The sequence below is a fragment of the Anoplophora glabripennis genome, unplaced genomic scaffold, assembly GCF_000390285.2.
Source record: "Anoplophora glabripennis isolate ALB-LARVAE unplaced genomic scaffold, Agla_2.0 scaffold99, whole genome shotgun sequence".
Classification (NCBI taxonomy): domain Eukaryota; kingdom Metazoa; phylum Arthropoda; class Insecta; order Coleoptera; family Cerambycidae; genus Anoplophora; species Anoplophora glabripennis.
In genome coordinates this window covers 1,072,740-1,097,328 of record NW_019417182.1, presented here as the reverse complement: position 1 = coordinate 1,097,328, position 24,589 = coordinate 1,072,740, and the positions used below count along the sequence as shown (strand labels likewise).

The 24,589-nt window shown below is 31.4% G+C and overlaps 1 protein-coding gene across 1 annotated transcript in view; it reads left to right on the top strand.

The window, feature by feature from the left end:
• Positions 1 to 23,816, top strand: part of LOC108904552 (nuclear receptor-binding protein homolog) — a 41,756-nt gene extending 17,940 nt beyond the window's left edge. The window contains exons 6-9 of the mRNA XM_018707156.2: positions 6,792 to 6,951; positions 15,796 to 15,982; positions 16,096 to 16,215; positions 19,982 to 23,816. Of these exons, the coding sequence (XP_018562672.2) occupies positions 6,792 to 6,951; positions 15,796 to 15,982; positions 16,096 to 16,215; positions 19,982 to 20,185 (671 nt within the window). The 3' untranslated portion in view covers positions 20,186 to 23,816. The remainder of the gene's footprint in view (positions 1 to 6,791; positions 6,952 to 15,795; positions 15,983 to 16,095; positions 16,216 to 19,981) is intronic.
• Positions 23,817 to 24,589: the final 773 nt, after the last annotated feature.

Genomic DNA, 24,589 nt, shown 5'->3' with positions numbered 1-24,589 from the left:
CACTTTTAACCATTTATGGGTTATACTACAGGTCACAGCATTATGAGAAACTACGTTTCTAAGTTCTTTTTTGTATATATGTCGATAGAATATAAAAGTATAGAGATCTTATACTACACTTGTCCCTTTCATATAGTACTCTAGTTGGGCACAGTATATCCTTTTTGATAATGTAATTTCTAATGAATTAGTGTACAAGTCTTCCCAAATTAATGTAGAGGATGCGAAAAAAATTTCTTTAATTTTTTGAGAAATTAAAACCAACAATTACAACAAATATTCAGAATTGTCTCCTTTGGCTTCAATACATTTATGTAACTGCTTTCGAAAATTTCCAACGATGATCGCACACTCTTTTACTGCAAATTTGCCCCAGATGTGTGTTGGCAACACTTTCAGCTGCTCCGCTGTAGCGTATCGCCTCATGAGACTTTTTGTTCTACGGTGCACCACACCAAGTAATCCACTTCGATTTATGCTCCAGTAGAACTGACCTTGATTTCGACCCAGTCAATGATTGCCATCTGCAAATGACAATTTCCCAGCTTTTGGGACACGTTTCGCCACTGAACTCGCCAGATCTCAACCTGATAAAATTTTCTTTTATCGTCAAAGTGACATGGTGTAAAAGGTATTTTATGGGTATTACCTTGATAAATGTTAAAAACTTTCTACCTGTGTATGTGACCGCACAAATCGCCCGTTTTTTCACAATTCGCAGGGAACTAAAGAAAATAGATAAAAATATGTTTTTGGTCTCAAATTACTCGTAAAAAATTAAGATGAGCATAGCTTTTAGTTTTTTGAAAATTTTCAAAAATCGCCCCTATTTAGGAGTTGAAAAGACGCCCAAAATGAAAAATTAATTATTACCAATAAATATAAAAATTATTAACATTTGAATTTTTCTGTCGAATGATTCTTGATACAAAGAAAGATTTATTCTCATGACTGAAATAAGCATGTTGAATTAGAAAATCCAACCTTAAGCGCGCTCAGTGGGTGGAATTATCCCCAAAAATAGAGGATATCAGAAATAATTGTAAAAATTCCAAAAAAAAAATATATTAAGATAATTCACATGCTAATAGTTTTTATATCAGTTGGTAATTCTTCATTTTTGGCATTTTTTCAACCACTAAGTAGGGATTTTTAAAATTTTCAAAATACTAAAAGCTATGCTCATTTCAGTTTTTTACGACAAGTAATTTGCGACCAAAAACATATTTTTATATATTTTTTTAAATTTTCTGCGAATTGTGAAAAAAGGGCAGAAATCACAGGTTTTTTGCGGTAATTCTTTTCAAATCCAAAGTCAATTCTGACACTTCACTAAATGGCGGCTCCAATCAAAATGCTTTAACACCATTATCACAACGTCCTTTATAAACTGCTGTAAACAAATTTAAAGTCTCTATATTGCTAAATTACCGTAATCGCTCGCCATTTTGGTGTAAATTCCGTGTTGCCAACCTTAAAATAGAATATATATTTTTGTTGACGAAAACAAGCAACCAAGTCATGGCGCTGCTTTCGTTCTGTTAATAGAGAAACAAGTAATTTTGAATATTGAGAACGTGATTTGTATTTCACATCCTTCTGTTACTTTTAAATTGTATTTTATATTATGACTTTCGGCTTCAAGTTTCTTTAATAGCCATATTTTTTTAAAGCAGAATGTATAAAATCGTGTCAGGTTAAATATGTAGATGTATTCTGTATACACATTTTTGTCTTGCAATTTCCCTCACACAATATGAAAATATTTTTAGGAGAGTCAGATAGATTGCGTAACTTGTGGCTGTATTTGTTGAAATACAAGACGACACCTCTTCTGCAAATATGCTTTAGTGACATTATTATTATATTTGCTTACCAGTTTAACAGTATACGTTTGAATTTTTATATGCTTGTAGATTTTACCTCTTTATGGCAATAAAATGATACAAGTTCTGATACGTACGTACGGTATTGTTGCATTATGGTACTGGAAAATATATTTTTTACTTGTTACACCGCTGACCGCGTATTAAAAATAAACTACCGTTGATTTTCGAAAAGATTAAAGAAATTTACCAAAAAAAATTTCAAAATATTCAAACATACCGCGATCAAACTGAAAGTCTCTCTATTAGAGCGATTTTAAATTAATATAGTAGATGTCACACCCTTCATTGTTCTCGTGAATAGGATATAATTAATGTAATTTAATACATACATGTGCAGTTAAAAATAAAACTCCTTAATTTATTAATCAAACTTAGAATTTTAACGGAACATTTGTACAAAATAATTTTGGAAAGTTTGACAAGAATCCAAAATTTGAATTTAAAATAGTAACAACTAAATATAAAATGTAGGTAGCGGTATATTTAGGAACTTTAAACATAAAGTAATGCTTGTCAAGCCGCAATTTTGAGTCAAAATTGAATCAACGGTTGCTGTAATTCTCTAACATATGCCAATTTAGTGATTTAAACAATTGCCACATTTGTCAAGTCTTGTCGCATGCTGCCATGCTCCTGATTTAACACTCAATAATTCAACTTTTTGTTAACAAAAAGATGTGCTTCACTATAACATATATTTCGTACAATAAAAGTTGACAGCAGATCAATTAAAAATTATAGATTTCTGTACAAATTCCAATTTCAAATGTGTTTCCGCCGCAACAGATGGCGCCACGGTGCGCGATCATTTGTTTTCCTCAAGAATAATTTTTTAAAATACAAATTGCAGATTTAATGAAAATACTTGTTTACCGACCTTTATCTTATCAGTTAAGTATTACGTCTCGCGAAAAATAAAAGCATTGGAGATATTTTTAGACATGACCGAATGTAGATAAGTTCCCTTTATAAAAGAATTTTATCGTAAGTTTGCATTTGAATCCTTGCCAGATATATTCGTTGTTTGTAATTTCGAAACTGTGAAATTAACAGAAGTTTGTTATTTGTTATTAAAAACAAATACATATACACAAGATTTAAACGTAGCTCAGGAAAATTTACGGAGCTTATTTATGTTTTTAGAATTCTAATTTTCAGCCACAGCCATTTGAAAGGTGTTTAAATTTTTCTAAAAAGTTGTATATTTGATATAAATACTCATTTTTTATTTTTTATTGTCTGTTGCAGTTTTTATCAGCTGGAACTAATTTCTTTTTTATACTCAATTAATTTCGTATTTTTCGTCTCGTTTTTGAACTAATGTTGCATACTGTGCGAAAAATACACGTAATCTTAGTTAATACTGATTCATTATTTGTTTCTACGTAGATTGCGAAATTTCATAAATTTAAAAATAATTTATTGCGGCAATAACCAATTTATCAGGTGTGGATTAACGACCATACAATTAATCGATAAATATGGTGACTCCGCAATAAATATAATTGACTAAAACTTTACACCTTATTTGGCGATAATTCATGGAATTTGATTAGATTCCAACAGAATATTTTTTTGAAATTATTTTTAACATATTTTGAATAACTTGTATAATGTCTATTCAACTTTAATTCAGTAATTCAATTTAACTATTTTGTATTTGTTGCGATTGAAGAGGAATTATTGTTTTTTTTTTGTTACTTGAACTACTTTTAATTCTTGGATATAGATATCGAAAAGACATAATTTAAGAAGCAATCAGCTGTTTTTAATCCAGGATTAACCTTTCTCCTGCAAAACAAGTTGTAAAATTATTTGTCTCAATGTTGTTTACTGAAAAATGAAGGTATCAGTGAAAAATCCATCAAATATTGACGAACGGAAATCTTATTTCAACAAGTTGTTTTTATATTATTTAATTGCATTAATTAGTCTGGAAATTTCTGAAATTTATTTTCTTTAAAAAACAGCTCAAGAAAATTAGGAAACAAAAAAATTCCAGGTACTCTTATCTTAATTAGAATATCTTAGTCTTAACTAAATAAGAAGTGGAATTTTAGTGTTTGAAACTGTTTATAATTTTTCAAAGGAATCCAAGTAGTTTCATTAAATCTGTTTTATAGCTGTGAGCAAAAAAAAGTTTCCAACTTTTCCAGCTTTTAAATAGGTTTGAAAAACGAAACCAATAATATCCAATTTTGTAAGAGGCCATACCCCGATTAGGTTGGAAACTTTTTATTGTCCTCAATAATTGTACATGTACATAAATTGTGATAAAATTCTTACCTTCAATAAATTGTCCAATAACTAGGAAGTAATCGAAGTTGCTGTAGTTTATGGACTAATTTCAGACATTTACTGACTTTTAATACTTTTAATACTTATTCAATGGTACCAATTTTAATTGCATTCTACAGTATTGACAGTTACTTTTAGTATTTTAATATTATACATGTCAGTTATTGTAGTTAGAATAACTTTGCTGCTAAAAATTGGTACCTTAAAATTTGACTAAAAAATTTGTATTTATTTTTTATTGTAAGTTATTAAATTTATTGTAATATGTAACAAGGAACTACAGACGTAACGAATTATGACAACCGCTTGAATAATTTAATATTTAATAGGTTTCAGTTATTAATTAGGACATCCATATATTATTTGGATAAAAATAGTTTTAACTTCAAATCTATCAGTGTTGACGTAGATTGTTGGCATCAACAAAGTTTTGCAATTTTGTGGAGGTCAGCCTGGTGAATTCTATCTAGACTGCATGGCCTCTGGTCTGTGTTTACAGTGAATATCTTCAAAACAAAAACGTGCTCGCAATGTTAAAAACTTCCTCTTAGCAACAGTGGTAAATAAATAATCTTTACAACTATCAAAACACACTAGAAGATGTTACAAGTATTATGTAAACAATTTGAAAGACCGAAAGGTGAATAATAAACCTCGATGATTGTGATAAAGCTTTATCTTGAGTACAAATAAGAAACTAGGTTGTTTCTGTTGGATTTTCAATGGAGGAGATATGTAAAAATAAGTTTTATGTACTACAAAAGCTATTGTTAAAATATCAGGTCCTATCTTATCATTGCCACGTGTTTATGAAACCCTGCAGTCTGGAGAAAAACACCGACTTGACGGGCATATTTACGACTTGTTTTCGAGTACAGTTTTTATGGATGAAGATGAAGTGTGTAACGATAAAAGAAAAAGTAGGATTAAATATCATGTAAAACTTTTGCTAATCGCACTACGTTAAGTAGTGGAAAATTAATGTTTTCGTGTCCAGGATCGTTATTAACATTTTTATCTCACGGTACAATAAATACTAATTGATCATAACTAAGCGATTGAGACCAATAGATAATATAAAATTTATAAGTGGAATAAGCCCAAAGTTGTTGGAAATAGCCCGAAGTTTTTTGTATTGATTCGATTTACAGACAGTTTTTTTCACTATACGGGGTGTCCCATCGGGAACTGCGTCGATCGATATCTAGGAAAGTATCACTTCGAAAAATTTGAAAATTTGGCAACATGGCAGTGTCCCTAGAGCAAACACAACTAAAATATCTAGAATTCTCTAGCATTGCATTTTCAGATTCTAAGTGAAATTTGAGGGTCAATTTATTAAATATTCCCTACATCTAGGAATTATAGAATTTGAGATATTAATATTTAAAGAAAATAATAACTAACTTTAACTAACTCTTTAACATTGCCAAGTTGTCAAATTTTCAAATTTTTCGGAAGAGTACTTTCCTAGATATCGATCGACGCAGTTCCCGGTGGGACACCCTGTATAGTTATTAATTAATACCATTGAAAAATAATAAAACATTTTTTGGTATAAATAACTTTAATCTTGGTCAGTTTTTCAAAATGTTTTATGGTTCAATTAGCTGAATAGGTGAAAAAAAATTTAAGTATAAATTATAAACACATCATATTTTTTTTGTGATTTATTAGATCAGAAGTGGGATATGAAATATTAAAATGTGTCACTTTTTTTCCACGTTAAAAAGTTATCTGATAACATTTTTTGCTTTATCAAAATATTTTTTAGCTTAGTCACATACAATGTGTAATAAGAATTGTCTAAATTTATCACAAGTCATCTTTACAATATCTAAATTTTATATGTTTAACTACTGCTGACCCGACAGACGTCTTATCCAAATTTCAATAATCCCGTCAAAGTTCAGTTTTTCTCGAGTTTTCCAATTTTCTGTTCAACTTTTCCAATTTTACTTTTCCGAAAAACTACTTTAACAAACATTTAAAATGAAAAATTAGCTGAATCTATCCAGCCGTTCTGAATGATGCGCTTACCAACAAACAGCATTTAATTTTTATTTATATAGATTATTAGCTAAACGACTGGTCATTTAAAAATCGGTAACTCGCTGAAAAATCTAACTGATCATTTTTGGTTGTTTGCATTTTTAAATTTCAAAAATTATGTTTCCTTAGACTGATCTTTTGTTGTCTAAATTATTTTGTACTTTACAATTTAATGACTGCTCATTCTGGACTTTAAAAATTTGCATTGCATGTACTTTTTGTCCCTTATTTGAACAGTTTTAAAGTAAAAACAGTAAACGTCACTTTTGACCACGTTTTAAAAGGAAAAATATTTATTGGCAACTGCAAATAGCCATTTTAAACGAATTATTGAAACAGAGGGAAGTAGTGGTCATTTTAAATTTTTTAATATTAGTGGCTACTGGTTATTCACTTTGATCAATTTGATCTGCCTTCAGTAATTATTATTAACATTAAACTACACACCTTATCTTTGATATTTTGTTTTCGAGCATACATTTTTGTCCCAGTCAGCTGTTTTGATACCGAACTCTTTTTGACACCGATCGATAACCTCCAGTTTTCTTTCAGCAAACATATCTGAAACGATAACGGATGAACTTATGCAGAGGTGGTATGGCCCCGATGTAATAGTCGCCGAGATTAATAGGAGGAGCGGCGAACACATCCAGATGAAGATGGCCGACATTCCCATTACAGAGAAACTGGAGAAGTTCGTGGAGGATGTCAAGTAAGTTGATCTGAATTTTTCAAATATTTTGTCTCTATTAAAAATTACATTTTAAAGCCCATTAAAATTGCATCTATTTAGATAAGGCAAAGCAAGGTTATATTTCAGTTACCGAGAACAACAATCCTGCATATTTTTAGTTGAAATTTAGTTCAAATATTCGAGATTATCTCTTCTTTGTATTTTTGCATAGCATCCGACTGTGGCATGATACCTTTTTTATAGCTTTATTAATACGAATACTTATATGCTTATCTTATATAGATCGTTGAGGTTGATTATCCAACTTGCATGTTAAAAATAATAGAAAACGGCGTGATAAACGGCAGATTACAACATTTTTTGAAAAATCATTCTATATATAGACGTGCTCGAGTTTATTACGTCAGTACAGATCATTTTTATTACTTTGAACCCTAATTTATCCCCAATTGTTTGAATGTAAATAGTTGCGGATTTTCTCTACTATTTCAACAATGTCTAGTGCGCTCTTCAAGTGGTTTGTTTGTATTTGTGGTTATTTTAAATTTTTACTACGCGGTATTTTTGATAATGTATGTTGAGTATGAGTAAAAGCTGACCGGTTACGGTTAAACGTAGTGCACTTATTACTTTATATATTTTGACTTATTTTTCATCGTTGTTCAAATAAAAATTTTGTGTGAGCTACGGTAGATCTTAATTATTTACTTACAGAACTAAGCTTATTATTTAGAATATGGAATATTCTTAGTACCTGTAATAATTTAATCTAGATTGACGTGCTTATTAAAATCAATTTACTTAATCATAAATTGGAAAAAGAGAAGCTGTATATGTTTTTAAAAATATATATTTTATTATTAGCTCTCCTATTTTTACTTTAATATAAAGGTATTAAGCTAATTCAAATGAATAAAAAAAAGTCCTAAAAAGTCTTATTAAATGAAAAATAATTCACATTAATCTAGATATATTGTCAACACTTTTGGGGATGTTGTTTCAAATTTTTTTTTTCTAAAAGTTTTGTGTTTTTTGTATATAATTCTGTTCTATTAATATTTATTAATTCCATTCACAAGCAGGTCACTAAATAAAATGTTGAAATAGTAAGATCTTTCTATCGTGGCTATTTTTACATGTTGGCCTTTGTCTAGAGTGATATTAGAATAACAAAAATACAAGATATTTATTTAAAAGATTAGACAAACGTTATTTAACAATGTTATTATGTCAAGCATGTGTTTTTATGTTAATAATATTTAGACGTCTTTAGACAATTAATTATTAATTACTAGATATTACTGGTATAATTTCATGCTATTTGGGAGCATAGAAGTACTTAGTTGTTTCCCGCAATATCAACAGTTAGGAATCATGTCTGTGAGGTTAGATTTTTGCATGCTTAAATTTTTTGAAACACTTTGACTTCATTTAACGGATTTTTTTTAGAAAAAAAAAAACAAAAATGTGTATTAAATTAGATGTGATATGTATACAGGGTGTTCCGATTTATCGGTGTGTATAATTTCCTCAAAATTGCAAATGCACTTTTTATTGCAACACTATTCCATATCCCTACTTATTCATTTTTAAATTTGTATATAAAATTTGGAAATGCAACAATTTCATTAATTTTTGTTTTCTTTTTTTAACTTTTTTCAGTATCAATCAACTGAAAAAGAACAATTTGCATCTTTACATAATTTACAGTCTTCTTGAAAAATACAACTTTAATCATTAAAAAAAGTGTTATTAGAAATTGGATAAAAATAATACAACTTTTTTAAATTGACCGAAATAAAAACTACCTGGCGTTTGATTTGCAGTTTTGAGATAGTTTTCAAAACGACACGTTTTATTGTTTTAAAAAGCCTCTGTGACATTGGGATAAGAAAATTCAGGGAGTTAGTTTAAGGACATTATTTTTATTTCAATGTGAATACAGGTATTAAAACTGCTGTGATTCGGACTTTATTATTACATTACGGACATTACGTATCTATAGGGTGTCCCAATTTATAGGTGTATACAGTGTGGCCACGGATTGAGTACACATGGGGTGTAAATGGCAAAAATTTTTTCGAGTTGAAATTTCAGCTCTGAGCATAAATTAGAAAGTTGGAAAAATCAGTCCAATTAATTAATGCACAGGGTGTTTTTACGATGAATTATCAAAAATTGTCAAGAGTATAAAGTTGTTTTTAAAAATATCAAGAATATTTACTTAAGAAAGTTATTGAGAACTAAAAGTTATGACAGATTGTCAATTTTCAATTTGATTGGCCAACTTTGTTTTTTTTTATTTTTCACAACCACAAAGTATAAATTCCTAATTACTTATTAGAGTAAAAAACGTAACTAATATAATAAACATAAATAAACAAATAATATAATGTTATTCTAATGTGCTGCTCAGCGCGGTTGGTAAATTCTGTATAGGTAGGTGTTTTGGATTTCTTGGATGGGGATTGTATATTTCATTCTTCGTTTCAATTCAAATAAATAGTTATTCAACTGCTTGAGATAGCCCCATAAATAAATGTCCATTAGAGTTAAATCAGGACTTCTAGGAAGCCAAGGAATTGGGCCATTTCACCCAATCCATCGTCCAGGAAATTGACCATCTAGCCGTTCTCGAATGATTCGCATTGAATGCTTGTTGAAAGTAAAGAAAAAAAAACAAAGTTGGCCGATCAAATTGAAAATTGATAATATGTCATAACTTTTAGTTCTCAATAACTTTACTCTTATCAATTTTTGAAAATTCATCGTAAAAACACCCTTAGTTTAAGGCCAAGCAGAGATTGAACCCAGAAGCTTAAATTTTAACTGGAAAAATTTTTGTCATTTACACCCCACCTGCACTCAATCCGTGGACACACTGTATAACAAGTAAAGAACCAGTGAACTTCAAATCGATCAATTTTTTACAATTTAAGTGTAAAAAAATATATAGGGGTACTAGATTTTGATGATATCGCTAATACAGTTTCTTCAAAATTGGCCCCCAAAAAAAATTGTAGCAGGGGTAACATTTTGAGGACGTTATACTTTCTAAATATGCACCTTGTTAGTTTTGTAAATTAGGACACCCTGTATGTTGTCAGTTACCTCTTAAAAGCACTTGAATCGGCAAAAAATCGTAAATGTTGCTTTATCAAAAAAAAAAAATTGTTGAATTCAATTGTTCAGTGATTATTGTCGAGAGTTTTGTAAATACGAATATAATTGCACTTGATTTTTAAGAAATATTGTCAGGATCATAACTCATTAAAAATCACACCTTTCCTAACTTCCTTGAGAACTATACTAATAAAAAGTATTTTTATGAACATGTTTTGCTTGCACTCATCAATTATTTTTGTTCTGCACCCACTCACTTTTTTTGTTGCAAAATAATTTGTGCATAAACAGGTTTTTAAAGCTTTGAGAGTTGAATGAACACCACAAAGTACGCAGATCATATTAGAGCATAATGAATATATAAAAACCTGACTCAACCTCACAGAAATCAATTCATTCTGTTTGTGTTGACCCAATGAGTAAGAACAGGACAATCGAATATAAATGAGAAACACCAACATTTTGCATAATGGCTATTTATATATACCCACCATGACGTAAGGGGGACTAGTTCTATCACACTCTGCTTATCACTCCACTCTCTTATCAGCAATATAAGGATGGCAAAGGTGTAACTCGAGTCATTGTGTCTAGTGGTTTGGAAACAGTGGTTGCCCTTATACAGATACATTCTTGCTGTTATCACTTTTTCGGAAATTAGTACATATGTGTGTTAAAATGTCACTGGATGTGCTCTTTTATCAGCTGGCTGCGCTTTCCTCCGATCACCGGTGAGTCTCACGAGGAAGTGACAGTTTTTAACAGATATGTTGGGCTGGTTGACCTTTCACCTGTATGGACTTTAAACTTTTGCGTTTTCGTTTACTAGCCTTTGTTTTTGTTTTCAAATTATGTACAGAGAAATTTGTTAATGTTTTTTTGACCTAAAAAGATAATGTGGAAAACAAGAAAACTGTCAACAGGTCCCATGCGGGGCAATCTAATAGGCTATAATGTCGATCTTTATAACCTTTAAGTGGTAATGTATTGATTTATTTGAAATTTATATGATATCGATTTCGGTCTGTGCTGCTACATGTTTTTATTTTTACAAAGTAAATATATTTTTACTTATTTGTCTGAAGAATCTGACTTTATAATGTAGAGTATTAAAATTTAATAAAAAAAATGCTTAATAATAAATTACGGGCTTTATAAAATTTTGTTTTTTCCAGTTTCTAAAATGTCGTTTTCAAAATTAAACGTAGAAGTTATTATTTTGTTTTGAATGTAAATATAGTAACGTCTTCATAATCTGGGTCGATTAAAACTGTCGCGATCTAGATTTTAGGAAAATTTGTATTACCAAAGCATTTCTATAATTATGTATATACATGGTGTTCCGATTTATAGGAATACAAGCCTTTATTAACGTAACACGTAAAGAACCAATGAAGTTTAAACGTATTTTGTTAAATAGATTTTAAAAAGGCGTATATTTGAAAACTATAACTTCCTCAAAATTGCAAAACTCTGCCTGCTAATACTTTTCCTAAGAACCAAATTTAAAAACGTATTAATTTTTTTATACGAAATCTAATAACACTACATTCTTCTACGTCTTTCAAAATGTTCCTCTATGAATTTTTATTATTCATATACAAGATTTAAAAATAAGTATATCATTTTATTATTTTTCGTGTTATTATTTTAATTTTTTCTCAGTTAATACCGAAAATGGACAATTTGCACTTTTTCATGAACAACTTTTCTCTTGAAAATTTATTAAATCAAAGTAGACCGTTTCAAGTGGCTTAAAATAAAGTGTTGTTAGATTTCTGATAAAAAAATCAGTATGTAATACAATTTTCAAATATTACACACAAAAAAAAAACAACTGGCATAAGATCAGCAATTTTGTATTGTTTCTAAATATGCTCATTTTTAGGATCTAGTTAATAAAAAATATTTCAATTTCGTATTAGGTTGAAACACTCCATATTACATAATAATATAATAAATAAATGGTTCGAGTCGAATGAAATACATATATTAAATCAAAACAAATTTCTATATTGTTATTAACGTTAAATTAAAATGTGTCCGGAAAATCTCCTCAAACAGCGAATATGTATTCGCTTCCTGAATTATAAAGTGCCACAAATCCTGATTTTATAAAGAACATTTTGGAAAGAAAGGGAATAAAATATTCGAATAATCAAGGTATCTGGATTACCGAAATTTGGTTCATTAAAACATTACTGCAGCCCCCAATTTTTGGCGAGTTCTTTTAATAAAATATCATATTTTTGCAATAAATTAATTTTTGCCTATTCTGCTCTTGAAAATCAAAAGGTCTCAAAACTTCCTTTGCCACACATTTTCTAAGTCTCTGTTAAATCGAGTAAAGGAAATAAAGAAAACCGAGGGAATATCTTTCTTCTGAGGTGAGAGCAATGTCAGATAGTCCATAAAGCAATCACAAAGGTATTATAAACTGAAGATATACGATGTTTATGATCATAAAAATATGTCAATGCTAGCCTGGTGAACAAAGTAAGTGTGCTCTTGTGACCTTTAATTTAACAACACCTTAATCTCAGATTACACTGTTTGCTTATCACGGTGTTCCAGAGGCGTGTTGTTTGTTTTAAATTTCCGTTCACGACTTGAGGAAGTGCCAAGAGCTCCTACTATTTGTGTCGGTAAATAAGAGCCGTTTTGCAGGTGTTACTGGCTGACAAAATTCACTGGAAAAACTGTATCGGTAGGAGTAAATTTTGTAAAATGATGTTTGAAAAAACATTACAAAAAGAATTATTTTGGATTTAATTTAGTTTTATGAATGCCAAGAATAGAATACTGTTCTTTTCCTATAAAAACAATAATATAAATTTGATTTTGTTTTTGTGCCTGTGTAAAATTATGTTGGCATCTGCCGTTTCTAAATTTAAATGAAAATCTTCCATTTATACCAGATACCATTGTATTTTGAGTTGGATCAAACTGGTTCTGGAATGTTTTCTAGAGATAAGCATGTGTCTGAGATAAGATATTGGGTCTAGCTTGGCAGATAACTTGAAAAACAGGTATTTTTCCCAGCAAAATATTAGTAATGCAATCTTTATTTTATATATTATTATAATCGTACTTTAGAATAGTTTTTGGCTTTGATATATTTTTCATCAATTTGGGAAATGTTACTTATTGTAACTTGTCTTAAGATAATACCCTGTATATGATCTCTGAAACCCGAAAAAATATTTTTTATTATAAAATACTAGTGTTTATATTACAAAAGTTCACTTTACTATATTTCTTTTATTTGAAGATGTACAAAAACATTTTGTCATCCATTTCAATGGTGCATATTTCATTTCGGAAACATTTACGAAAAGTTGTAAGAAAAATTTAACTTTTTTTTCTGGTTAAAGTTATATTCTATTACTTTATTTGTGATGGTTAGTAAAATTAAAATGGTCATATTTTGATAAGACTCGTTCTGTTTTCTATGAGCTACTTTCTAGGACCACAGAAAACTTTCGTGATGAAAATATTTTAAAAAATTAAAAAATGCAAAATAAATTATTTTTTCGTAATGAACTAATGAATACAAACAAATGCTTTCTTATTTTTGTATTTCCTAAAGTTACAGCAGTATAGAATTTTAAAAATGGAAGTACAAAGAAAATTATTATTTTTTAATTTAACTAAATTTAAAATAATTTTTAAAACAAAAAAAAAACTCCTGATTGTTTATATTAATTGATCATGAAAAAATTATATTTTGTGTATACAGTATGTCCACGGTTAGAGTGGAAAAGAGGGGAAAATATTTTTATTTTTCATTTTACGAGAAAAAGGCATTCTTGATTAAAATTGTTGCTTGTCTTTAAAATGTAGTTGGCATGGAGAACTTTCATCTTGCATGTATTAACTATAGAAATCGTTCAAGAATAAACTGCCTTTGTTTTTAACAAAATCGAAATATGTTATTAAGGAAAATTGCTTAGAATTGAAATTTATATTGTAATTTCAATTTGTGTATGAATCGGCGTATTTTGATAGAATCGGACTGTTAAACATTTTTATTGTTAAATTTACGGGAAAAAAAAAGGCATGCTTGATTAAAATTTTTGCTTATCTTTAAAGACATTTTAAAGATATTTTAAAGACGAGCAAAAATTTTAATCAAGCATGCCTTTTTTTGTAAAATTAACAATAAAAATGTTTTGCTGACCTATGATAGTAGGCCCATTCGTACACAAATTGAAATTATTATATAAATTTTAATTCTAAGCAACTTTCCTTAATATTTCTGTATGTAAGGCAGTTTACTTTGGGAACGATTTTTATATTTACCAATTTTCTGATGACCCTGTACGAGCAAGATGAAAGTTCTCCATGCCAACCGTATTTTAAAGACGAGAAAAATTTTTAATCGAGAATGCCTCTTTCTCATAGAATGAAAAATACATATTTTACATACATATTTTCCCTCTTTTCCTTTCTAACCTTGGACATACAGTATATGGGCAATTCGAGATCTCAGTTTAAATTATTTATTTTACAAATTATACATCCTTAAAAACGGTATGGTCATTATCAAAATGTGAAATTCAAAATGGAAATGTAAAACAAAATTTTGTTTTCCTTAAACAAACGATACACAAATTGTATTCACTTATTTAACCAGTTCCCAGTTCCATGTACAACGTCGAGTTTCTGGCACCAGTTGTAAATTAAATTAGTCTAAAAAGGTGCTAAAAATAAACATACGATTTCCAGTGTGGTATTGAAAAGTAAACTATTTAACCGAAAGATAACAATGAATCCGCCCATACACAAAATAAACGAGTGAATCTGTGGGCGTAGATTTTTTTTTTATCCGAAAACCTCGAACTCATTACATCACTGACCAGATACACACACACACATATACACACACACACACACATACGCACACACACGGGCACAACAGCAGCATTTTAATTTTAAATGATGACAAGGTAGATGCCGGTTGTGAGCAGTTGCTGGCACAGCCTGTTATAAAAATTTATTTTTGTTTGTTCTAATTTTAGACACACCTGACAAGTCAGTTTGACGTCACTTTTATTTTTTCTCCCTATGTTAGCGACTCAGTGAGTGGTGCTGGTCCGCCTTAGATTAAGTTGTTTCAGCATTAGAGCCCCATTCAGTCTGAAACGAGTGTTTACTTTTAATTGATGATAGTGTTAATGGTCGTTTTGCTGCTTTTTATAAAGTTGTTGAGGTAACACGGAGAGTGTAATTATTCGAATTACTGCTGCTGGCTTCCAAGTTTTATTTATAGATTTAATCATTTTTAATTAATTCGACCACGCTATTAAACAACACCATTAATTTTATTAATATGATCCCTGCATAATTGTTGTTTGTGGTTCGGTATCTTTTGTACTTTTCTCTGAAAAATTCCTCCGGCATTACTTCCTTTCTAAAATTAGCTTGGTGCAATTTTCTCTTTGCTATTTGTCGTGAATGTTTTGTTGCTATGCATAAATTAGCTGTATTTTTCTAACGGCATTTTTAGCGAAATATTCGTAATGCTGCTATTTTTAGTTTGTCTCCATTCAGGAAATTTGACATTTGTGAAAATAAGTTTTATAAAACTTTTGAATATAAGAAACATTTTGGATTTTCTTCAAAAAGTACTTGTCACAATTAACCTTCTTTCTTATTATGTGGGGAGGGGCCGGTTGTAACTTCCATAATTTTATACGATTGAGTTTGAAGACCTAAAATGGGATCTTGTTGTTGCAGGAATGGCATATACCCGTTGACGGCCTTCGGAGCCAAGCAACCCCCGCCGCCCCGCTCGAGGGCCATCTCCCCCGAAATGGCGGAATCCGTCAAGTCGGTCACCCCAGAACCCACCGACGTAGAAACTAGAAAAATTATTAATATGATGTGTGATGTAAAATCCAAAGAAGAGAGCTGTGATTTATTGGTAAGTATTTATTCTAAGTTTTTTCCGTTTCGGTTTTCAGTACCTGTCCAAATTGTTTTTTTTTTTGATAGCCCATTAACAATCTTGACTTTTTCTTTGTCTCCTTGTTCTAGTTGACTATTGTACTGCGGATGGACGATAAAATGAATAGGCATTTAACTAGTTGTATATCACCGGGAGACAATCCAAAGGTTTTAGCGCAGGAATTAGTCCATTACGGTTTTATCAATGAAGTAAGTAAATATGATAAACCAATCATTCCATGACATCATTCAGTTAACTTATCGTTGCCTTGAATTCCTCTACGTTTCCTGTGAAACGTGTATCATTTCTTAATCATTCTCCACTTCCTTTTAAGCCCATCAAACACCATCATTTTATTGATCTAAATTGATCATAATTAATATATTTTTATTAAAAAAAGTTGTGAGAAATCCTCTCTTCAAGTTTCCGTTGAAAGTTAGATATTTCAAAAATATTTTATATTTATACACGGAAGAAAAATTATCATAAATTTAAGGGCAGGTAAATCTTCAAAAAATAAGACAATTTTTACATATTTTCAATTCAATGCCGGTAGGGGCATATAGCCCTCGGAGTAGTTGTTTCTCGCAACACCGACAATTAAAACATTGTCTTCCCCCTCTGTGGGTGGCAGTCGTGCAACAAGTATCTGCAATATAGCAGGTCGCTTCCTACTGTAGCCATTTGAATGTCACAGTTGGGAGTCAGCACGACAGATGGAGCCATTTGCGCTCCTGCGTACAAGGTTTTTACATATTGTCTTTTGTTTTTAAGATAAAAAACAACTGAGATTTTGTATGTGTAAGGTTTTGGGAACGACCTACTTGCTTCATATGTCACTAGCTATGATGTCTCCCAATGACATGAAACTTATTTGAAGAGGTTTTTTGCATTATACTTTGTGTAAAAGTTTCCTTACCAAAACTACTACTCTTGATAAAGCTGAAAATGGTCCGATTTTGCAAAAAACGCATTCAACTCTGTCAAAATCAGCTTTTTTCTCTCCCTAAATTCTGTTATTTTATAAATTACAGTCTATTGGAAGTTGCAGAAAATTATTTTAGCTCCTATTAACCTTTTAATTCATCAAATGTAAAATTATTACATACTTACAGAACATCTTACTAAGAAATTCTCAATTCTAAGTAAAAAAATATATTTTTCTGTTAAACCAAGTTTCAAATCAGTCACGGTTGATGAGAATTAAACTAGTGATAATTTGATAATGAAACATGGGGACTTTAAGGGATGATTTCTATGTTCATACAGAGAACTTTGAAAACAACAAATTTTGTAGGTAATCTGTGAAATAAATTTAAATTTCGTTAGCCTCCCCTAAGATCTCGAAAAGGGTTGCCCATCTATGCGCAATCTATTATTTTTCATAAACATATTAAATTTTTTTTGTGGCTACACCTATTTACACTGATTTAATACTGGACATTTTATTTTTCATAACTCGTAAGGCTGTAACTTTAAGAAATTTTAAGAAAATGAAAATTTTTTGAAAAATAAGACTTGTTATATCAGTTGATTATGAAAACGTGCATGCAACTTTTTTTGAAATTTCAGGAGAGGCTACCCTTATTTTAACTCTTTAGTTCACAAATTTCATTTAAAATTTTTCCATTATAATTGTTGACTTTGTGGGCCTAAAACTTACCTCCAAAACAATAGATTTCATTATCAAAATATGACAAGTTTAATTTTCGCCAGTCGCTACTGCTTCCAATGAAAAATTATCCAAAAGACGCTCTTTTTTGTTGTTTCGCTCTCAAAATGCAACATGTTCATATTTTCAGCAAAACGTGTTAAGTGCAGAATTCGATAAACGACATCAAACCGCATCATCTGATTAAAAACAACCATCTTATTTTCTACAGACTCGTGATTGTTCTCGGTAAAATTAAAAATAATTGTTGTAATTCTTAAATAAAAAAGGCCAAGAAACAGTTTTTTAACTTCACTGAACAATTTGATAAAATACACGTATCACATTTTGAGGGCGCAACCACGATATGTGATAAGAAAAGAACTGGTTTATTATAGTACGATCATATTTGATGCAAATTAATAAATCATTGCCTGTCAAGAGATCTAGTGCAGTGCGGTTTTAAGGGGTTTAGAAATTGAATAAGTTCTTTATGCATTATGAAGGGATGAAGGGATCAGTTCACATCTGGCACTCCTGTTCCTACAAAAATGGCTTTATTTACATAAACTATTTATTTTAAATATAATTTATTATAAAACCAATTTGTTTTTTAAATTCCTCATATGTACTACATTTTTTCCTCTGTACGCGTCTCTGTTAGTATTTGGCGTATAACCAACCACACTCGATCCATCTGGGCGATTACAGCTACTACCAGAACACAGTATGCATGTGGCAGTATTTCAGATTTTACATTCAATGTATTTTAGGACATATATTTATAGGAAGTTTTTTTAGAATGATCTGAGAAATTGTCTAGTACAGTGGTTCTTAACGTTTTGTTTACTGCGGACCTCCATTCAATATTTTTTTGTTGCGTCTCAATTTAAATTGGTTTGAAATATTAATTCTAAATTGCACATCAAACGTAAATTCTGGAAACATAAACAATAAGTTACACTCTGACATAAGAGAGTGCATTTTTTTAATTAGTTGTTAGTAGTGAATAAATGTTTCTAAAAACTTTGTGGACCTTTTGGAAGGGTATGGCAGACCCTGGGGGTCTGCAACCCACAGGTTAAGTACTACTGGTCTAGTATCTATGTTCTTAATTATTTTGCGAACACTGTTTGCTGATAGAAATTCCTTCACTGTGGCACAATCAGTTAACATTTTTCTTGAAGGCGATGCATTTTTAGTAACTTCTGTAAGGTTTTTTTTGTGAAAAGGAATTTAAATTATATGGGTTCAAATTACTAGCTTTGGCCTTACGGGCCCTACAGATTTCGTCCCATTCATGCGAACAAGACCATACGGACCAAATTGCGCGAACTAAGAAAATCAACGTATTTAACCGAAACAAATTTTACATGATAGTGAAACCGTGCCACTTTTTTCTCCACACACTGTGTATTTGGCAGATTCGTGCGGTACAATTCCCATGAATTGAATGAACTCTTTAGTATTGTTATGATTTTAGAGAGAGAAAGTATACTGTCTACATCGCTAAGAGTTAGTTTTCATAAACCTTTAAGCAGAGAATGCATTAGGCGGTTGTGGTCCCGTCGCATTGCGGTCCGTGCTAGTCTCGATCGCGCGCGGTTGAGTTCCTTCCCATGTTTTCTAATGTATGCATTTGCATTAGATGAGCTTGTCACGCTTGCATCACGTTCTCCACCAATCTTTTCCAAAGAATCTCGGGAGACCGCGATGCGATCGAGACGAGCTTCCTCTTCCATATAACTCATTTTTTAATTACTAAAACAATACCTCAACTATTTAGAGAAGAGCGCAAGCAGGAATGTGTACGATTGTCAAATGCGACTGATTTTGTAAAAGACCGCGATCAGCCCAGCCCAGAACGGACCGCGATGCGACGGAACCGCGACCGCCTAATGCGTTCTCTGCTATTGTGACAATATAGAAAACCTAACCCCAAAAGGTTGTATTCTAAATATCAACGAAAAAAACAGGAGTTAACGATCTCTATGAAGTAGTTGAAAATTTCATAAAAAAATTGCCTTATTTATTGATGTTCTATCAGCCCCTATATTTACTGCATCTATTTTCAAGATATCTTGTATAATAATAAAAAAGTTCGAATTTATTGGAATAGTCAGAAGTAAATTTAAAATTTTTAAGAAAGCATTCTAAGACATGAAACGAAACCATTTGCACCCTTTTAGCCTTCATCTTCCCAAGGACAAGAAAGTGCGGGAAACTGCATTGTCGAACTACCATTTCCATTAGCATTTCAGACATCTTTCCGTTCATTCCATCTCACGCTAGAATTCCCTCTCTAAAAACGCCTTCTCTTCAAGGTGGACCGTGACAAGATAGCGAGTCTGATAGAGGAGTCGTTGCAGAACGCCTCGGGCCACAGCAGCCCGACGCACAGCTTCCAGACGACGATAACGACTCTGCCCGCGCTGACCACCGCCCCGCCGCCCGTCATAAACTCATTGCCTCCGCTGACGACGGTCAACACCGTGCCCACTCAAGTGCCCATGCACTCCACCAGTTAGTAGTCAGCCTAGAAACTGCCGTCGATGCACCCTGTCGCTCCTAGTGATACACAGAGACAGTGTTATCGTAGACTGGTTCCCATTTCTTTCGTAGGATGACGCGGGCGAGGAAAAGAGGGAGAGAGAGAGCACGGGCGATGCTTTTTTTTAATGCAAAGTCGCCACGCTCCGCCACGCCCCGCATACCTTAACATTTAGGCTTACGATGGCTTGTGATGTTTGAACCGACGCCGGAATAGTCTATGGAGCCGGAATTATTCTGGTAGATAGCGAGAAGGCTCGAGAAGACTGTTAGTAATGTTTGGACACCGTCGCGCTAGTCATGTGACCACGTGTTATAATCTGTGATTAGAGCTCCATTGACGTAAAAAAAATCGAGCACCGGACTGTTAACATATATAGGTTTTCATATTGTATGTGATCTGTTTTAAGGAAAATAATATGTTTTATAAGAATACGCAAGTCTGCTGTATTTAGATGGGCAACTTATCAGTAAAATTTCTCCCTTCACCCCCTTCGCAGAGCACGGGACTCTTCCGGTAAACGCGAGATTTAACTGGTTCTCGATGAACGGTAAGTCAAAATCAATGTGATTTAATTAAGATATTATTAACATTTCTTCTGAAATTATTTTCCCCTTTATTTTTGTTTCGTTTTACAAATTTTTTTTTTTTAATTTTTTGATATTAAACTACAGGGTGATTCAGTTCAGTACATTCACATGGAAACCTTGGACACAGTGAGAGATATATACAGTTGATTAAATTACAAAAAAGCTGCTCATAATAATTACTCTTGAATGATGTTTTTATTTTTTTTTATCTTTTAAATGTCGAGAAAAATTGAAATTCATGAAAACTACGTTTTTTTTTTTAATAACAAATATTAAAATCTTTATATTTTTGTGTATTACATAAATTACCACCTGACATTGACTGGTGATATTGAAATTTCCTTAAACCTAGATTTTGACTAACGATAATTAACCTTTTTTTTAATTTTTTTTCTTCCACATAGATTTTTCACATTTTTGATTAATCGTTTAAATTTTTTATGTGTCGTTTTGTATTTATAGTAAAATTTGAATAAAAACATTATCTTGCACAGTTGACGATGGCCAGTGTTATAACTACAAAAATTATGAAAGCGCCAGCGCCAGAAATTCTAAGTTTCTAATATACCGGGTGACTCATTTTAATCGACGCACCCGCATATCTCTGTTGCTAAGCCGAATAAAAAAAAATGTTCTGAAAAATGTTATTCAGGACAAAGGGGGTCATCTAACTGCAGTAATAACTTTGACCTTGGTGTCAATTTTCGAGGTAATTTGAAGGTCGAAGGTATTTTTTTAAATGGGAAACCCTATTTTTGACGCCTGATTTGGAGAGCGGGAAATTTTACGACCAGAATGGTAGTTTAACAATTTTTAGAGTGACCTAGAAAATCAAAATCAAATCAAGGTCAAATATTGAAAATTCGTCCAAAAGCTGTTTTTTCAAATTCTTGGTGGTTTAGTAGGCTTAGGGGCCAATGACTGACCGTTTTGACTTTAGTGTCAAATATGAGTCATTTAGAAGCAGTTTTATTAAAAAAAATTTCACTTCAGTTCTTAATCTAACTTTTAGCGTTACCCAGAAACAACGACGTGGACGTAGTAAGTTCTGTTTCCTTTGGGGTGCTTGTCCAAGAATTCGAAAAAACAGCTTTTGGACGAATTTTCAATATTTGACCTTGATTTGACCTTTTCAAGGTCACTCTAAAAATTGTTAAACTACTAATCTGGCCGTAAAATATCCCTCTGTTTCCGAATCCGGCGTAAAAAATTGGGTTTCCCATTAAAAAAAATACATTTGACCTTCAAATGACCTTGAAAATTGACACCAAGGTCAAAGGTATTATTGCAGTTAGGTGACCCCCTTTATCCTGAATAACTTTTGTTTCACCATTTTTTTTTATTCGGCTTAGCAACAGAGATATTTGGGTGCGTCGATTAAAATGAGCCACTCGGTATATTGTTACAGTTATTTAAATTCCTCCGAGTTACAAAAAAAAATAGAGCATTCGAGAGGGCTTAACGATGTGCTTCTTTTTTTGTATTTTAATTAACTGTATCCTATCGATTTTAAGTGAATCACCCTGTATAATATCTGACATTTTGTTAATTTATAGAGAAATAAAGCAATTTAGTTTTACTCAAACCAGAAAAATTATATTTGTTTTGTTAAAAACTTTCTTTTATCATTTCAATAAAAAAAAAACTCGATATCTTTACGATAACTAAAAGATTTTTTAATAAAAAAAGTTTACCGCAAGTAGTTCCAATCTGCCGATGATAATTGTTCTCGATAATTTAACCCGTCAAAATCCGTTTCCGTGCCCTTTTTAAGTTTTATTGAGAAGTTGTCGCGCGGTACTACATACATAATTTTAGCTTCCGTTCCTCCTGTATAAGTAATTATCCAAATACTCGTTGTCGCAAATATGTATTATTGTTTGCCCCTTTGAGACTGATGTAACATTTTTTAAAGAAAATTATTAGGCTAGAGGGTAGTAGTATCAGGACAGGACCAATCGTACACGTTGAATGAGACGTTAGGTTCGATCGATGTGCGCAACTGGGACGCTCTAACCGACGAGCCGGGCCGGTTCCCATCCACGCCCCCCCAACATACATCGATCAAATCAGTTCTTAGTAGGCCTATTCTAGGAGTTTCACCCGCAGTTCTCGCCTATAGTGCCGCTGGGGGGTCGGCGATCGGAACCGACGGGCTCGTGCACACGAGATTCTGTTGTCGTCCGACATGCATTTGGAAAAGTGTCTAAACAGTATTTCCGTAATTTCCTCGAAAATTTTGCTGCCTTGATTGAATTTGTGTTTTCGTAGTGTGAAATGCAACCGTTAGTTTTTATCAGCCGTTTCAGTGATTGTGTGGATTTCTCCGTTTTCCAAGTCGTGTCGAGCGCATTATACCTAATAAATAGTTGTAAATAGTTTAATTATAATAGCCTTGTATGAAATTGTAGATAATGAATTTTTTTATTGAAGAAAATGTAGGAATAAGTATATATTATTTATTATAAACATTTAATTGAGTTAAGGAAGAACTCCCCTCCAGAGAACGTTTTTAAAAGGTCGCTGAGCTTCGAAATTTATTACAAATATCAGACGACAAAAAATTTTCAGGAATTGTTTTCAAATTAAAAAAGAATAGTTTTAAACTTTGCATTTGCCGACTTGAACTTGAATTCGCACGTGAAACGTTTAGAAAGGTTTTTTGGAGGTGCGTTAGAGGTCCCTTGTGATATTTCGCTCAAAAAATAGTTTGGCTGATGATTAACTCATAATAATACGTATTACGTTTAGTTGTTTTTTTTTATCATTTTACGCCAAAATTTTAATATAACTTTAATTATTTTCATCGATAATGTTAAGTAAAAAAATTGTAATATTATTTTGGTATAAAATGGTGAACCGTTTCACTATCTTCTGCTTTTTAAATACACTTCATACTGTAATAAGAAATATTGTTCTTCCTTAGATATGGAACAGAACATGCAGAGTACTTTTTGTTATCATTGTTTGAAAGCATTTTAATCGTTATTTATGAAATAAATTATTTTATTTTTAAAATTATTTATTACTGTATGTCGATTTGCAACTGGAAGTTGCAAATTCAAGAGAAGTCTTGGTGTTATCGTTACTTGCTGCGTTCCTTGCAGGACACCTAAGATTCAAGTTGTAAGTATGACAATGTTCCAAGGTAAGCCCTATTTTTTTCTCTTAAATATTTTCAGTTTTTTATCATGTTAATTAAATTATTTGTTAATTTAAATTAAAATTTTTACACTCGTTTATATCGCAAAGTATATTTTGAAAAATAAAATAATTTTTTTAATTGTCTGACAAAATTTCAAGTTTCTTTTTAAATGATCCCTATTAATTACGAAATTTACCTATTCCGCTTACATCATAGTTCTCAAGTTCCCGTTTAATTGTACTTAAAAGTGAATCCAAAGTTGTGAAGATTTGTGGTTCAATTTTGTTATGGTGATCAGATTAAACGTTAGAAATATTTTTAATACACGAAGAAGTACTCATTTTCCACAAGGTGAATCCTTTCTTAGCTTCAGGGAATGAAACTATGAAAAGGTGCGTAATACAGTATTATTGGATTTTGATTTTTGTCTTTAACAAATTATACTCTCTGCATGTTTGTTCGAAGTAGATTGCTCACATTGAGCAGCTGTATAGGAGACTCATTAAGATGCTAATGGGATAAGACTTTGCATTTATAGCTTCTGCCAAAACACATGTTTCGCTGTCCTGAACTGTAACGTAAATACTCCACTTATTTCTGCTGTTTATATGGGGCACTTGTCAAAACAAAACCTAAAAAGGCATAC